The sequence below is a fragment of the Leptinotarsa decemlineata genome, unplaced genomic scaffold (genome assembly GCF_025532065.1).
Source record: "Leptinotarsa decemlineata unplaced genomic scaffold, Ldec_3_MD MMD2_P_RNA_scaffold_6, whole genome shotgun sequence".
NCBI lineage: Eukaryota > Metazoa > Arthropoda > Insecta > Coleoptera > Chrysomelidae > Leptinotarsa > Leptinotarsa decemlineata.
The window spans coordinates 6,067,908-6,085,847 of NW_027412533.1; the positions used below are offsets into that span (position 1 = coordinate 6,067,908).

General features: G+C 31.7%; 2 protein-coding genes across 2 annotated transcripts; one reads left to right on the forward strand and one right to left on the reverse strand.

Annotated features, from left to right (window-relative positions):
- The first annotated feature begins 633 nt into the window (after positions 1 to 633).
- Fgop2 (Fibroblast growth factor receptor 1 oncogene partner 2) lies at positions 634 to 6,064 on the forward strand. The gene is made up of 3 exons (XM_023168757.2): positions 634 to 1,019; positions 1,069 to 1,446; positions 5,739 to 6,064. Exons 1-3 carry the CDS (start codon positions 885 to 887, stop codon positions 5,829 to 5,831), a joined length of 606 nt encoding a protein of 201 aa, XP_023024525.1. The 5' UTR covers positions 634 to 884; the 3' UTR covers positions 5,832 to 6,064.
- Positions 6,065 to 14,216: 8,152 nt separating this feature from the next.
- On the reverse strand, positions 14,217 to 15,787 carry Spase22-23 (Signal peptidase complex subunit Spase22-23). The gene is made up of 4 exons (XM_023168758.2): positions 15,556 to 15,787; positions 15,338 to 15,500; positions 14,511 to 14,614; positions 14,217 to 14,452 (listed from the first exon to the last, which is right to left on the reverse strand). Exons 1-4 carry the CDS (start codon positions 15,696 to 15,698, stop codon positions 14,323 to 14,325), a joined length of 540 nt encoding a protein of 179 aa, XP_023024526.2. The 5' UTR covers positions 15,699 to 15,787; the 3' UTR covers positions 14,217 to 14,322.
- Positions 15,788 to 17,940: the final 2,153 nt, after the last annotated feature.

The window sequence follows — 17,940 nt, forward strand, 5'->3', positions numbered from 1 at the left end:
ATGAATAAAATAGCTCCAGCTAACCCTGAAAATGTTAACTTGGTTAACTGAACGGGCGGTCTACTATGGGACAATAATTGTTTTCTTCGTTAGATTCATTGTACTCCAGAAGTTCCAATTCTGTCTATTATATCGATGAACAAACCTAATCAGTACTGTACCACCACAGTGTTTCGTGCCTGACTGACCTGATTCTGCTAATTTACATACATGAGTTATGTTACTGCGATCAATCATGATGCTCTAGGTTGCTTTACGATTTATTAACATAATTTACTCAGAATACTAGTCATAATAAACACAGTAGTCAATAACACCCACACAAAAACGACAAAATATATTTCCTAACAGAGACACTATAAAGTGGAGAGAAAAGGTAAATTTCCTACATGCTGCTTCATCTGCTTTAAAAAAATTCCCACAAATTCATCAATGTGTAATTGTAAAATAGAATGTGTGTGATTGATGACTCGCCTATTTTGTAGAAATTCATGATCACTTTAATGAAATTAATGAAAACACTTTTGTCTAATTTCCTCATGAGATTAACCTTAGTGGACAAGCTGTCTGCAGATGCTATTTTTTGCCTCATATCGACTGAGCAAAATAAACGAACCAACCTTTTTGACAAATGAAATTTGAAAGTTCAAATCCCAAATAAACAGTAAAACGTAAAAGAATCGGAGAAATATTTTGAATGATAATTATTAATTAAATTAAATTCTTGTGATAAAAAAATATAATATGAAAAACTTTCGTGTAACATTTCTCTAATTTGTATTAACGTCAAGACAGGGAAGACCTGTCCCGCTTTAATGTTCAAGTCCAAATACTACAAACAACACAGGTGGGCTACATAAATAAATAACAGTTATCTAATAATTATGTCTCTCACAATCCAACAAATAATTACGGATGCAAAACGCCTTGCCAACCGTTTGAAAGACAGAGATGTGGTGGCTGATGTATTGTTGAATGAAACACATGCTATCAACAAGAAAATTGATGCGATGAAACAGGTAAGTAAATTATTAAAGTTACTGAGAGTTTTATAAATTTGTTGTTTAGTTTCAGGAGGAAGTTGAGCAACTTAATGAAGTTGCTAACCAAAAACCACATTCCCAATTAATTGCGAACATCCAAAAAGAAAACCGCCACCTGCGGGAAATTCAGCAGGAGAACCGTGAGCTGAGGACTGCTCTCGAAGATTACCATAATACTCTAGAGCACATCATGTCCAAATATAGGGAACACACAGCGGAGCAGGTGTATAAATCCCGAATCAACTTCAGGGAATTTCAAGAGAAAAAGTATAATAAAATTATCCAACAACAAGCCGAAAAAATCCAAGAAATGGCTTTCGTCATGGATAAAGCTGCCCTGATTGATGAAGACAGGGATTTCAGGGAGAAAGAGGTTGTTTCCATGTTGAAAGTTGAGAACCAGGTAAAGAATACTCCAGTTAGTTTTTATTTGTAGAAAGGAAAGAAACATTTTTCCCCGACAAGTGTAGTTATTTTCAATCATCGCCATCTCAGCAAGAGATATTTACAGAAAATATTTGTAGAAAAATTATTTGTTTTAAGTAACTTCAACTTGTTACACTACAATTTTTTCCATAATTCTTCCCCTTATTCTATTTTTTACTAAGGATTCCTTCATTCAACAAAATTGTCCAAATAACACAAAATGTGCTTTTTTCACTTCATGGATTTATCCATCAACTTTTCGACAAGATTCCACAAAATACTATTTTCATACATTCGTAGGTGGAATATTGTGTTTCAGTTTGAAAATGAAAGTCAGCAAGTTGTATGTAGTACTTACTGATAGTTTTCTGTGAGATTTTGAGTCTGAAAGGTTTACAAAATTGTGACAACATGGTTTGCTATAAAATAGCTTCCACAAGTTGATCAGATTGATCAAGTGGGTAGAAAGTTATCTCACTTATAATTCAGTGAGTTGAAATTGAGAGGATCATTTCAAAACAATTCATATAACTTTGAGAGTTAGACGTGGCTCTTATTCTGGCCCGATTTATAACTTATTTATTAATGACAGTTCTCTGATTGTTGAACAATCTAATTTCTTCTTGTTTGCTGATTACTTTGAGATTTTCAAAAACACTGAGAATGAGACTGATTTAGATGTACCTGTACTTTGTACTACAATTGGTGTAAGATAAATTGATTTAGGCTTTCGCAGTTGAGATTTTCAGTGTTATTATCTTCATTTGGGTTTGAAGGCTGTTGTAGTTTGGAACTGCAACCTAATGTTTCGCCATCACAAGTGGCTGGCTTCTTCAGAAGTTTATTCATTTTGATAATTCACCATTAACTCAGCCATTACGAATTATTTCATTCAACAATGTTTTACATGATATTGTTTGAATGTGGTTGGTTGACCATGTTTCTTGGATAAGTTTCAAATTCAGACTTTCATTGTCTACACGGGAGTTGACAGATTTGAAATTTATGTAACAAAAAATAAAATTAAAATGAACATTTTAAAATGATACCAAAAATAACCATTCCAAAATATTAGGTGAGTTAGTTAAAACATAAATAATGACCAAAATGAAATGTTCTAATTAACTTACCTGAATATTTTCTATTTGAGTAACACTTATTTGTGTGATTTTCACTAAAAAGTTTCCAAAACCACATCACGTGTTTACTATAAAATAGCTTCTTGGGGCATGTTCATAGTAAGTGAATTTTACATACTAAGTTCTTTCATAAATTGATGTGAATCATATGAATTTTCACCTACTTAGTGACTAATAAACTTCAGTGGCGGATGGATCAGGAGTATAGAAGTTGGCTTGTGGTTCTTGTCCACAATTTTACATTTGTCAAATGAGCAGAACTTTTTCCTAAATAATGAAAGAAGATTAGAGTAATCTGTTGAATTTCAAAACTAATTTGACATTTGCAAACTAATGAAAGCACTTGATTTTGCCGAAATATAGATCAGGTTAACTCCATCATCGCTTCATATATGAGACCTAATAATCTCACTTTTAAACCTCAAAAAGTGAGGACAAATATTTGCCTAAAATCTGTACATATAAATGTTAAAGTCACTTACTTAATACTCACTCATTCATCTTTGTTTCTCCGTACATGAAATACAGCAGTGAGATACTTAATTGCAAACTTATTAAAAAATTGTTTGGTTTTATAGGACATGCATTATTGCATTTTATAAATACATCTTTGAGCACTGGCAAAATCCCAAAGGAGCTCAAGACCAGTATCTTTGTGCCAATTCAGAAAGTCCCTAACACGAATAAATCCTGGGAATTTAGACCAATTAACACTTTGCCTTGTATTGAAAAAATGTTAGAACTTGAAGTTTATAATCAACTCACTGAATATCTAGAAAATAATGATATATTAGTCAGGTTTCAGAAAACACCATTCATGTGAGTCTGCATTACAAGTCACAATATCAAAATGGAAATAATCAATAGATAAGGGACATTATATTATAGCCCTATTTATAGATTTTAAAAGAGCTTTTGAGACAATTGATCGCCACATATTACTAAATAAACTGCAAAGTATTGGTGTCAGGAAAACTGTTTTGTTATGGCTGACTGATTATTTATCACAACGCAAACAGGTAACCAAAATAAAGGATTCAGTGTCATCATCTCGCGATGTTGTTTTCGGGGTACCACAGGGGAGTGTTTCATGCTTATTTTGATTATATATACAGAAAAATTACTAAAAAAATATATTTTTTCTCAAGAATTTTATATCAACTTTCGATGTACTCAAAAATTACATTATATAATTGTATAATCCAACCCCATTTTGATTATTGTGCTAGTCTTTTATACTCATTTGACCAAAATAGGGTATCGGCTTTACAAAAGTTACAGAATCGTGAAATGAGGATTCTTTTACAAGTGAATAGGTATACTAGTATATCAAACATGTTAAGTACTTTGAAGTGGCCGTCTGTTTCCAAGAGACTGTACGAGTCAGCAATGATATTCATTTTCAAACTAACGCATAACTTGCTTCTAACTTATTTGGAAGAATTCTGTATATATAAACCACTTAACCACTTAACAAAAAAAAACTCATGAACTATTATGTGTGATTGATGACTTGTTTACTTTATGGTAATTCATGATCACTTAAATGAAATGAATAAAAACACTTTTGTCTAAATACCACTGGAAAATTTTATTTATACCACCGGTTTGACCGGTTTTGGGTTTGATCCCAGTATCAAGAGTATAAAACTTATATGTACTTGATAATGGGATCAAACCGGTCACTCATGAACTATATAAAATCTCATCCCTGATTTTCTTTTTTCTGTTTTGTAATATATTTGTTATGTATGTCTTCATGTTGGGACCATTCTGGAATCATTGAAAAAAGTGTTTGTTTTTCTTCTATCATATCATTTTTGTTATTTATATGTTATTTGTATATTTTTGAAATACTATATGTATATTAGAATGTCCTAAAGAAATCAAAAAATATTATTATTACTGGTGAGTCCTAGAAAGCTAAACTTTGGTATATAGGTGCACTGGGGATAAAAGGGACGCATTTACATATGAAAATTACCTTTTCATCACTGTTTCTCTGTACTGCTATCTTTTCGGAGGCTAAAATTTTGTATGTAGGTTCATTTTATGTTGTAGATGTGCAATAAAAAAAGAAATTTAATTATTCCAACTGGGGCGCCCCCTCTGGGGATAAGAGGGGCGCATTCACATATGAAAATTACATTTTCATAATTGTTTTTCCCTACCGATATATTTTCGGAGACTGAAATTTTGTATGTAGGTTCGTTTCATGTTGTAGATGTGCAATAAGAAAGAATTTTTAAATATTCCAACTGGGGTGCCCACACTGGGGATGAAGGGGACGCATTTACATATGAAAATTACCTTTTCATCACTGTTTCTCTGCACCGCTAGATTTTTGTAGGAAGAAATTATGTATGTATGTTCTTTTATATTGTAGATGTGCAATAGAAAGCACTGGTCGCGGGGAAAAAAGGCGCGTTCATAAAATAAAGTTACCTTTTCATCACTGTTTCTCCATGCCCTTAAATTTCCGGTGGGTGAATTTATATTTAGTAATAGCATTGAAAACGGGGCGGGTCGCTAGTCTCCAATATATACAATATTTAATTCATTCAATTGGAACTGTATATAACATGATATTTATTGTTGCTTGATTAAGGAACTGATCAAAATAATCAGGATGCATGTAGGTAGATCAACACAGGTTTTTGCTATTTTTTGTATTAGGTATTAGAATATACAAATACTATTTTAATTATTATTCAATATTATTCTTTAAATGGGAAACAGTTGAGCAATCAAGGTTATTATTATTGTTTTCATCAATATCAAATGTAGATTTTATGTTTTTACGTGAAGTGACAAATTAATGGAGAATATAATAAAAACTAGAATCATGAACTGGAAATTGAAATTTCATCCTTCAAACAGAACTAACTCATTACAGTTCTGAAAATGGTCTTTTGTGAGAACAAATAATTTTTTGAAAATTTTTCAGGGTATAGATAGAAAAATAGGTAGAGAAGAAAAATATTGCTTATTTATTAGAAAGATCACTTTCACAACTAGGAAGGATTTTTTTTTAAGTAAAAATTGAAATGTAAGGTTCATAATTCACAATGTCCTCATTAAAAAACTTAATAATTTTCTATGATATCTTGATAATTATTCCACTTTTCAGGGATTGAGAAAAATGTTAGATATTGCCCAGAGGTGCGGAAATCTCAAACAGGAAGACAAAAATATACAGACTGATATTGAAAGTACCACATGAAGGGCAGGGACCAATATTTCCTTGTGTTTTTCATTCTGTACCTATAATACTTTTAAGTGTGAATGTTATATATCTGTTTTTTACATAATTTATTGTTTTTTAATACTATTGCACTGTTGATTCATTTTGTGATTATGTAACCCGATATATTTGTATTTTTCATCCATTATGATAATAGTAATGGTACTCATTTGTTTCAGTTAGTATAAAAATAAATCACCAATTAATTTTGATTATTGATGCAGTTATTTTTTCTTCTCTTTAGTAAACTGGGAATTTTCCCAGCATAGCTACATCTGTTTTCAGAAATACCCGAATGACAATATCAACCAATTTCAGTTTCAACAGTTTTATTCAAAACTACTGAAAACTCAGTAAGTACATTCTAGATTATTAAAATATTTTGAGAAATCAAGATTATTCTACTGTGGAAAAACGAATTTAGAAAAAATAGTTTACATTACTGGATGTCATATCCAAATTTAGCTATATTTTGATTTATACAAAAAATGTTAAAAAACAATATGTATAACCAATTATGTGAAATGAATAAGCTGTGAAAGGAATTTAGTGAACAATATAATGAAATACGATACATTAAAAAAAGAATCGACCCAACAATTTTAAAGATATTAATATGGTTAAACAGAGTTGGGATATAATAAAAATCCAGGTATGAAGGAAAATTAGAAAATTGAATTTGGTAAAATTTTAAATCTGTTGCAAATAAATAATTAATTAAAATAACAACCATTTTATAATTGCAAATAATCACCAAGGTATAGAAATTGAAAAATCACATATAAGCTTCTAGAAGCTATCATTATTAATTGATAAGCCTTTTTTGAATACACAGATCCATTACTTGGTGGAAATCAACATCACTCTTATCCATGATAATAAAACATTTTTTAATTCTAGCCGTGTTTCGCTAACACCATTACTACCTATGAAGCTACAGTGTTAGCGAAACGCGTCTAGAACTAGAAATTTAATTGTTAATATGGATAGTGTTATTGATTTTCATTTCATCAAGTAATGGGTCAGTCTATTCATAATAACACTATTCATGATGATAATTACAAATTTTCACAACATATAATTCATTTCCAATATGTATTTCACTACAACAGTAGCTTCCTCAGTTGGACTGGTGGTTTAAGAAAGAAAAAATCCAGAGCCGCAACAGTTGAAGATTGTTTAGAGTTTGTCTCTAATTCACACAGAGATAAAAAACAATAGGATTTTTTTATTATATTAGTGATGCACTCAATATTGTGGAATACAATATCTTAAAGAGGGAATGGAAATTTGCGGTCAACCACACAAATCGATACAGTCTCAATTGCCTAACAGAACAAGATTAATAGTAACTGATTCATCTGTTCATCTGATACCCTGCAACAAGGTTTGATCATTTTTTTCAGTGAGAACTGCAATATAACTACTACTTTTGAAGATTCTCTTGAAATTAGTGGTAAAGTTTGGTTGTCTTTATTGCAGAACCTTTTGTTGAATATTCAAACTGACTTCAATTTTTGGTAAGTGAAACTCTGGCGTGTCTTTCAAGTTGAAAGACACGCCAGATGAAGCCATTGTATGGCGAAACACGTGTTGCGTTTTTGTAAAACAATTTAGTGAAAATCTCACAATAAAGTGTTTTTGGAATACGTTACTTTGAGACATGACCAAAAAACACGAGTTCTTAAACTTATCGATGAGTCAACCGAATAGTAAATCTATTCCATTCAAAACGCAAAGAATTAGAGAACATTGTATCTAGCCTATCAAATAAAAACAATAATGATATATTGAGTATAAAATTTATCAAGGGCACTTTTGATATTACAGGCAATGCAATTCTAAGCTTCATTAGTGTCTCTGTACAAACTGGTTAATTCCCGGGAAATGAAAATTAACAACAGTAACACCTATACCAAAAATTACGAGCACAACAAAAGCGATGAATTTTCGTCTTGTTAATACATTGCACGGACTGGAAAAGAGTTAAGAAATAGGGTATAAAATAGAATATAACTTTATTGCGCCCATAAAAAATACAAATATTTTGGACAAGTCACCTATTATATTGCACAGTTTCATAAAGAAGCTGTATTAATGTAACAATAAAATTAAATGTAGAGTATGAAATGCATTTTAAAAATTCTTAATGAATAAAGAAACAGGAATGAAAAGTGGAAAAGATGCACTAGGTATCTCCAAGCGAATCCTTAAGAGTAACATTGAAGTCACTCAGAGTATACAGGCAGTGAGAAGTATTTTCACTGTATTTCTGAAAAGTCTGAGTGGCAGATGTTTGATTTTTAGGAAGTAAATTGATTTCCTTTTATCCAATCTTCTCAAGAGGGGCACAATATTATTTCCATTGCGTGTTTGGAGTGAATATCAGAGTGTGTTGTAAGTGTGTGATAATTTCCTTTGACATGCAGAACATTGTTGAAGATAATTTGTGAGAATAGAGTCATGATTCCTGTATTCTCAAAGGCTTACAGTGTTCATTATATTCAGCTTTTGCAATGCTACGTACAGCAGCTTTTTGCAAGACAAATACTCTTTGAAGATGGGTGTACCTTGCATTACCCCAGCACAGCAACCCATAACTCAGTGCTGAGTGGAACAAGACGTAGTATGCCATTAGAGCTGCTTTCTGACCAGCCGTTGTAGCTATTCGCCTAATGGCATAAACAGATTTTGCTAGTTTGTTGCAAAGATTACTGATGTGGGTGGTCCAGGCAAGAGACGAGTCAAGATGAACGCCCAAAAATTTTATACTTTCTGATGTAGAAATGGCATCAGTGCGATAGTTTGAAAATACACAAATTTCTGTTTTTGTTTCATTCCTATACAGTTCATTAGAGTCAAACCACTGTTTAGCAGAGGCACAAATATTTGCCGATATGTTATCAACATCACGGGTTCTATCTATATGTACAGCGTATAATATTGTCAGTAATTCAAGTTTGAGAAGCATAAATGAAGGTAAATCATTAGCATAAATTAGGAACAGGAAAGGCCCCAGTATGGATCCTTGTGGGACTCCCCTTTTGATAATACGTTCTTGACTTATCATATTGTTATTGTAAACTCTTTGAATAGAATAGAATTTATTCATAATTAAAATATCATACACATATAACATATACATTACTGGTACAATATTTATCAGACTAGTCACACAAACTGAAGAAAAAGCAAATTATACATTAAAATTTAAAAATTCTTCGACATTGTAAAAGGCATTATTTAGGAGAAAGTCTATTAAAGCTTTTTTGAATGTATTGAATTTTCAATATTTCCTAGTAACCTAGTTGCTTTGTTATAACATATGACTCCTTGATAGCTTGCCGAGTCTTGCCCGAGGGCTAATCGTGAGTAAGGTAGTCTCAGTTCATTTCCTCTGCGAGTATTGTGATCATGTATCATACGGTTTTTTGTATGGTATGATTAATTTCTTTTGATATTCATAGTTATGAGCAAAATATATAAAGACGGTAGTGTTAAAATAGCTAGATCTTTAAAAACTGTCTTGCATGATTGTCTGCAATGTATGCCAGCGATGCATCTGTTAGCTAAATATGATTCAATTATTTTGTTGGGAATTACTCTAATTCCATACCATTCTAATTTCTCCAACAGTTTATTTATGACTGACACGATCGAAAGCCTTCGACAGATCTTCAATAATGTTATTAGCTAATTTGTTTATAGCGTCTATGGCACTTTTACCTTTCCTAAACCCAAACTGATGATTATGTAAGAAATTATTGCTTTCCATGTAGTTACTAAACTGTATTAAAATAGCTTTTTCCATTACTTTGGATGGGGTGGGCAATATGTCAATTTGTCTGTAATTCTCAGGTAATTTTTCATCTCCCTTCTTGAATATAGCTAGAACTTTGGCTGGTTTGAACACTGATGGAAAGAAACCATCAGAAAGACATTTATTTATTATGATGGTAAGTGGTTCAACGATTAGCGATGCGCATTGTTTGAGCAAATAAGTACTGATACCATATACATCTTGCGTCTTTTTTGTTTTCAGACTCTTAATAATAATGATAATTTATTCTTTGATGAAGGGGCGTAAGTAAAAGGATTTAAATGATGTACAGGAGTTCAAAGTAATCGAAACATTTTCGGGTGTGGCAATATTATTAACAATACTCTCCGCATTGTCAGTAAAGAATTCATTAAAAAGATCCACATCGCATTGATAAACAGATGATGCATCGAACACGTCATTGCCTCTTTCAGAGTTTATAATTTTCCAGATTGTCTTATTTTTATGGCTGGAGAGGAATATTTGATTCGAGTAATAATTTTGTTTTGCTTCAAGCAGCATTCCATTGTATTTTTTTACTCAGCTCGTATTGCAATTTATTGAAATCGCTAGGAGATTTTTTTATTCATGTCATATGCCAATTGAACATTTAGTTTTTGCTGTTGGCATTATTTCTCCAATAATCGACATTGTGGGTTTTTTTCAGTGATCTTGATTCAATGTAAGAAAAAGAATTTTCAAAATGTGTCATGAATATTTCGTGAAATTTTAGCGCCATTTCCTCAGATGTCGATTTACTGTACACGTCGGACCATGATTCTCCAGTGAGATGAGTTTTGAATACACTTAGATTTTTGTTGGAAAAGTTTAGCTCATATTTCTTATTAGTATTTTTGTCACACCTGATTTTGTATGTGAAGATTTGAGGATCATAATCTGCCAGTGGAACACTAAGAACTTCTGCATTTGAACTCTCCATATTTGAGAATATGTTATCAGGGCATGTTTTAGACTTTCACATCACTCTGGTGAGTGAATGAATTTTCTTGCTCAGATTAAACTGCTGAAACAAGTCAACGACTAAGTTCGTTTTCTTCTCCGGATTTAGGAAATTTACATTGAAGTCGCCACATATAACAACGTTAGCTCTGCTATAATGCCTTTCTATATAGATGAGAGCTTCTGTCATTATGTTTAAAAACTAAGTAAAATCAGATTTACTACAGGGTGATCAGTATACAAATAATACAAGTAAATTGAAGAGAAGTTCACAGTGAAATTCTTGAGATATCTGTTTAATTTCGATGATTTCTTTGCCATCAAAAAAATTATTTATGTAGATACAAGTACCTCCATGTATATGATTATGTCGGCAATAAATATAAATTAATCTTTAAGAGTATAACACTTGTAAATAGCTAGTGTTCAGTTAGGCACAGTACACTTAGGTTATTGAGACAATTAACAAAATTATCTAGTTGCAAAATCTTATTCCGAAGGCACTGAATATTTAGATGTAGAATTTTTAGTTCTTCAACAGGACCTAGTTTTTCATGAGTAATGTTTGAACCTGGGACGCCACTGTAGTTGCTGTTCGTTGTTTCCGATAAGCTTATATTATTTAGATTCGATTCTGTTTGTTTTGGTACTTTAGTTCTAAAAAAGATCTTGGTTGTCCTTCATATTGGAGACAATCTCTTCTAAAGTTGAATCTTCTGTAACCGCAGAAATTCTCCTTGAACTTGAAATCGGCAGCAACCATGAAAGATTTCAAGTTGTTCATTTAATCAGTTCTGATGTACTTTACTATGAAATTTTCTTTGAGACATTTTGTACTTCTATGTGTTTCAGTTTATCTTCTAGAAATGCAATTTTCTCATTTAGTAGTCGAACGAGTTCATCTTTGTCATTAATTATGGTGTTTTTGTCCGAGATAATTTGCTTCGGAAGGTTATTTTCTTCAGTCAGGTAAGCTTCTTCTGTCATGCAGATGTCCAACATGAATTTTTCTTTAATTGTCTCTCCACAACAAGTTTTCGTTCTGTTAGCACATGCATTATGGTAAACTGCGTCACAGCCAACGGACGTTAAGCCAGTATTTGCATTTTTTTCACAGTATTTGCATAGTTTCTTTACTTTATCTAATCCACTACCACTACCGACAACAGCCATTTTTGAATTATAGACACGTTGAAGGGTTTTTAGATCTCAATCAGTCAGATTTCAGGAAAAAACACTCATGTGAAACATTTTTGCAACTGACTCTTTCCTAATGGAAAAAAATATGGATATTGTGGCTGTTTTGTTGATTTGAAAAAGGCTTTCGAAACTGTAGATAGAAGCATTTTGTTAAAAAAAGTTGGAAATATTGGGTTTCTCTGGTACAGTTCTAGGATAGTTTAGGAGTTATTTGAGTTATAGAAGGCAGCGGACCAAAGTGGGTAATTCAATTTCTGAGGAAATAATAATTCAATCAGGAGTACCACATGGCAGTGTGTTGGGGCCACATAGACAGAGTGTGAATTCATAAATCTTTTTGCAGATGACCACTGATACTGAAAGTAATATCGATCTAAATGCAGCCATTACAAAAATGAATAGTACATTGAAAATATTGGGCACATTTTTGAAAATGAACAAACTGAAATTGAATGTTCAAGAAACAAAGGCAATGATAATTGCGAATAGATATAAATATGATCAAATAAACATAAATTACATCAAAATAAAAATAGAAGATACTCAAATACAAACTGAAACTGAATTTAAATACATTGGATTCATTGTTGATTATAATCTGAATTTTCACAAGCATGCCCAGTACAGTAAAAATAAAATATAAAAAAAAAATGTTTTTTTCATGAATATCTGGTCATCTTTCCATAAACTCTCGAATTACTTGCTAATTGCACCATTCAACCACATTTTGATTATTGCAGCTCATTATTATACTTACTCAATTTGAATGAAAAATCTCAATTACAAAAAAATGCAAAATTGAGGGATGCGGGTAATTCTGGGATGTAATAAATTAAAACTGATAGCTTTAATGCTGGATGCACTGTAATGGTTATCAGTTGTAAGCAGATTGTTTAATATGACTATGACATTCAAATTCAAGATAACACAGGGAGGCCAACCTGAGTATTTTAATGAATTTGTTATTTTGAATCAACATCCACAATTATTCCACTAGAAATAGAGTAAATTTCCATATATATAGAACAAATCTGAAAATGACCATGAATTCTGTTCTTAAAGGTTTAGATTCTTATAACTGACTTCCACAAATGATAAAAATGCAAGGACAATGACTATGTCTAAACACAAATTAATTGAATACATCAGAAATCAAACCAATGTTGTTTATTAGGCATACAATATTAGTGATATATTTTATATTCACGTGAACTCGTTTTCTTCTTCATCTTGATTTTAAATAAATACTAGATTGATTTAATTCTTTTAAATATAAGGACACACTAACATGAGTTTTTTTATAGTTGTAAAGGTATTTTGAATCTTAAGTGAAAGTATTTTGAATAAGTTAAATGCTTTTTATTAGTGTATATTAGGAATTTCTATTTAAATAAACTACTACTAAATTTTCATTGGTTGAAAAAATGGGCTCATTTAACAATTTTTTTTTATTTCATTATTTGAATCTTAAAAAGTATTTTGAATAAGTTAAATGCTTTTTATTAGTGTATATTAGGAATTCCTATTTAAATAAACTACTACTAAATTTTCATTGGTTGAAACAATGGGCTCATTTAACAATTTTTTTTATTTCATTATTTGAAAGTTTATGTTTCAAATAGTACATCTGCAAAAAAAATCTGAATTTTCACTCATTATCTTCCCCCTTAAATTAATAGTTGAATGTGGTCAAGCTTGACGTCACATCAGTCAACTCGGCGACAAGGGAGTGCTGGCGGATAAGCGAAATATGTGTGCGAAAGCCGTAGAGAACAAGTCATGTGTTGTTTACTGCAGTGTATCAACTGCGTGAATATGTAACACGTGATGTTTTCAAACCAGTCAGCAAATGAAACAAAATCCGACGATGGCAGTGATTCATAATCTCCAGCTACAGGCCCGGTTGCCACCGCTCGAAGCTCATTGCCTGGTGTGACGTCAGGATGTACCGCGGGCGATCTCACATTTTCAATTGCCCTTGCTCAGTTGTTAATTGACATAAAAACCGGAAAATTTTGTGGGATAATTGGGAGATGATTTACTTTTATGATATACAATTTTCAATAAAAAACTGGATTAGCATGAATGAGCCCATTCATCAAAAATTTTGAACCCAAGAACTCGCCTACATTAGAGGCGGAAACTGTTAAAGCATTGAGAGCTTTTTAGAACCATTTCCTACACAAAGTAGGTATCAATTTGATTTTATAACAATCTGTAATAATTTTACATTTTTCCAATTTTTGTCTGCTCATGAAAATTTATATACCTATATTGAAACAGAAATGGTACTTGGTTGAGTTGAGTAGTCCATAACTGAACTCCTACCTGAAAGGAGCACTCAGGGGTTCCATGTTAGGAGTTCAATATACTAAACATGTACATGATTTTTGATTTGATTTTATTATCAAACAAAAATGGTAAAGGTGATACAAGTCTGCTGGAGTTTGTATATATTTTTTTAAAGAATATTCACAGTCATACATATTCTTACATTCTAGTTGTAGTATATTCCGCGGGAAATTTGAAAGAATGACTTCCACTGGCGAAAATATTAGGTAGAAGTCCTGCATTTGGGATGATATTCCACGAGAGGGACAGGGTTATATTCTTGTTTCCTCTGAAAATCGAAACATGTTATTCTCATGATAGACTAGACAAGGGAAAATGAAACTTACTTCAAACCGTTACCATCATCCCAGAAGTAATATTTTGTATTCATATTTTTGAAATCTAGCACAGCATTTTCACCTCTCAAAATAATTTTATCCCAAAGAACTACCTGAAAATTTATAAAAGTTAATAAACCATTGAGTAATTTGGTCCCCAAAATAGAGATGAATATTAAAAGAATCTTGATGTACTTGACTGAAGTTGGAAGTTGATATTTCTTCTAACATAGTTATGGTGCAATGGCCGGCTAGTATCTTTTACTTACAAACTTTTCAGTTTGCCCTTTATTACACTTCAGCAGATTCTCTGTTTATTTTTCAGATTCTGGAAGGTTGAAAAACTCAGAAAAACAGCAAACAAAGTGACTTACAAAAAGTCTTTATAAAGTACCAAAACCTCTTTGTTCATGATTCAATGATACAGGTACCAAATAATGTACTTATGATATTTCTGACTGACTTCTGGCATTTGATCTTCAGTTCAATATTCATTGTCTTTGATATTATCTAGTAGCCTTTTAGCAGTGAAAACTACAGAGAAATAGAAAGCAATTTCCTATCTGAAAACAGTTCAAGCTCTCTACGTATTCTATATGTACTCTACTATACTGTACTACTTTATATTGTAGGTATGTGCTGCTATTAAGATTGAAAATAACACTCATCGAATGAAGATCTGGTACATGTTTCAGAATATTATAACCAAACATATCAAAGGCCTAGATAAATAGTATCAATCTCATGTGGTTTTAACTAGATTTGAGAAAATATTATTTGCCGAATAACACACTTTGCCTGAAACTAATCTGTGCAATATTCATCAAATATCTAACCTGGTTCAATTCATTATTAGGTGTTTGATATTCTGCAGTGAGATAGAGAAATAGCTGTTTGACATTCCAGTTGAAGAGGCCTGTAAGATCAGTATGTAAATCAAATGTAAGGAATCCGAGATCGTTCTTCTCTCGACTTGCGCTGTAGTCAGGTACATTTTTACTGTAAAACAAACATTACGTTGTAAGAATTAACGTGATATTGAAAAAGTACTCACACTACTACTTTTACAGTATTCATGTTAGCATTTGTAACATAATTGAGGAAAACTGTTGATGCGAAACAAGCGAACGTTAAGCAGGCCAAAACACTAAGGGCATATGCCAAGATAGAATTTCCTCTTTGAAGAAGGGAGTGCATGTTAAAAAACTATCAATAAAATATTTTCCCTTTAGAGTTTAACAGACACGTCAGAAGAGAAGTGCCAAACTGAAGATTTAATACTTAACCTCTAATGGTGTCACATCTTCTTCTTCATAATTTTTTTTTCTTCGCATTTTCTGGCATCATCTATGAGGGCTATCCCACTGAGACTTACATAATATGGAAAGACCACGGAGTAAAACTTGTATTTATTGGATAAAATTTATGGTACGATCGATTGAACCTTTCATCTATGTAATATATTTTATCAAAAACATTCAACTTACGGAATCCTTGATAAAGAGATCCAGTTAATGCCGCATCAAGTTACAATGTTGGACAATAACAAGTTGATATCTCAATATCAACATTTTGGAATGGAGTGATATTGTATGTAAAATTATTGATACGATGCACATCATTTCACAATTCCAAAATTAAAACTTGAATGGGTAGCCATACCATTTAATTTTTAGTACATAAAATATATTCATATACGTATTGGCAACCAGATAAACTATACTGAGAAAGTTCCTGAATGTATAATACGACCTTTCTGAACGAAAAACGCGATGGCTTCTAGTTTTCTCAATTCAAAATAGATTTCCCTTTTCATCCCCCAGTTTTGTAGCATTAGTCACTTTGAATGCCATCCTTTTAAATCGTTGGGTTGAGTTATATAAAGACTACAAAGAGGGAAACTGAGTTTCAACCAAACTTTCAAAAAGATATGTATTACATTTACAGTCAACTATTTCCTCATCAGTGCACTGTTGGATTAAGTTTCTTGATCTATAGTTTGTTTGTTTCAAAAGCAACCAGTAATATAACTCGTCATAGTGTATGACTGAATTTTATAAATATTAACAATAAATTCAGTTCTAAACAGGTACTTGAATGGTGACACAAGCGTCTAGAAGAGTGTTGCAGTTTTGATATTTTGAAGCAGTGTTTGTTTTTTTGATTTATTTTATTCCAGTGGTTTCAGTTCTACCTGTTGGTATTATATTTATATTCACGTGCAGAAAATGTATTAATGACATAAATAGCAATTTTCTTTTTTATATTTTCAGATTCTAGATTTTCAGATATTGACACTTTTTCCAACAAAGTTGGCCATCCCTGTTCCAGATTAACGTCTTGTTATCCGATTTTAAAGTACTATAGGGGTCTTATTTTTGAACAACAAATCATCAACCTTAGCTAAACACCACTGTTGATATGAAGTTTTGTATCAAAATATTATTTTCACTAGTATAAATTGAATCATCAAAATGTTCTGTCAGCAAAAAATATAAAATGTTAGTTAATTTAAAGTGTTACTTACCTTGAATTGCAACTACTTATTTCTCTTTTGTCGTACCCCTTGTTGATTTAGATTGAGGAAGGAAAATCGAATCATTTTTTACCCAACTGCTGACTTCACTCTCTTTATTTATTTTGGCTGAAGCCACTACTCTTCGAGATCGCGTGTGCATTATGAACACCTTATTTATGACAACTTATGAACTGTAATAAACTTCTTATTTAGGACTATATTATGGCAACTTTTAATTTGTAATAAACTCCTTATGTATAATATTTTTCGTTATTTTGCAACAGCGCATTTACTATTGGGATTGAATATACAACATGCTACATTATTGCTACAATCATTTAGTATAACTTACACATATTTATTGTTCTATTCATGTATTTTTTTATAATAAACAAATTTTCTGAAATTATTATGTAATAAGTTTTGGACATATTATTTTTCGTTAAATATTGACTACCAAAATAGACGGGTTTTCGTAGAAAAAGGGAACCTTTCTCAACTTTTAGAAATAACTTTAGGTCAACAAGAGCGAAGCCAATCAAAGGAAAAGTCGTTGAAATTAACTACTTGATGTTTTAGAAATCTGATATTTTAGAACATTCAACCTCATCATTATCATGACGTTAAGGGTCAAAAATATATTATTCAGTCTGTGTACCCCATTTTGAATAACTGTCAATAAGTACTTAAAAGTTTAATAAATATCGATAAATATTTTATGACTTTATGAGTTCAAATTTTTAATGGCGTGATAAAATTAAGGCATCCGTTTGGGATAGTCTACATACCTCTTATTCGAGACAGAGGAAAATATAAAAACAACCCTTGCAGTGACATCTATGTATCAGTAGCAGGCTCACGACATCAGAAATATCGGAGACCAGTCGGGAATTCTTGCGGACTTATTCGCTGGACATGTAG

Excerpts from the sequence above, each read along its gene's own strand:
- Fgop2 (XM_023168757.2), top strand. The coding sequence starts at position 885 with ATGTCTCTCACAATCCAACAAATAATTACGGATGCAAAACGCCTTGCC. Across the intron at positions 1,020-1,068 it reads AAATTGATGCGATGAAACAG|TTTCAGGAGGAAGTTGAGCA; the intron begins GTAAGTAAATTA and ends TTTGTTGTTTAG. Across the intron at positions 1,447-5,738 it reads TGTTGAAAGTTGAGAACCAG|GGATTGAGAAAAATGTTAGA; the intron begins GTAAAGAATACT and ends TCCACTTTTCAG.
- Spase22-23 (XM_023168758.2), bottom strand. The coding sequence starts at position 15,698 with ATGCACTCCCTTCTTCAAAGAGGAAATTCTATCTTGGCATATGCCCTT. Across the intron at positions 15,501-15,555 it reads AATACTGTAAAAGTAGTAGT|TAAAAATGTACCTGACTACA; the intron begins GTGAGTACTTTT and ends TTTGTTTTACAG. Across the intron at positions 14,453-14,510 it reads GATGATGGTAACGGTTTGAA|AGGAAACAAGAATATAACCC; the intron begins GTAAGTTTCATT and ends TTCGATTTTCAG.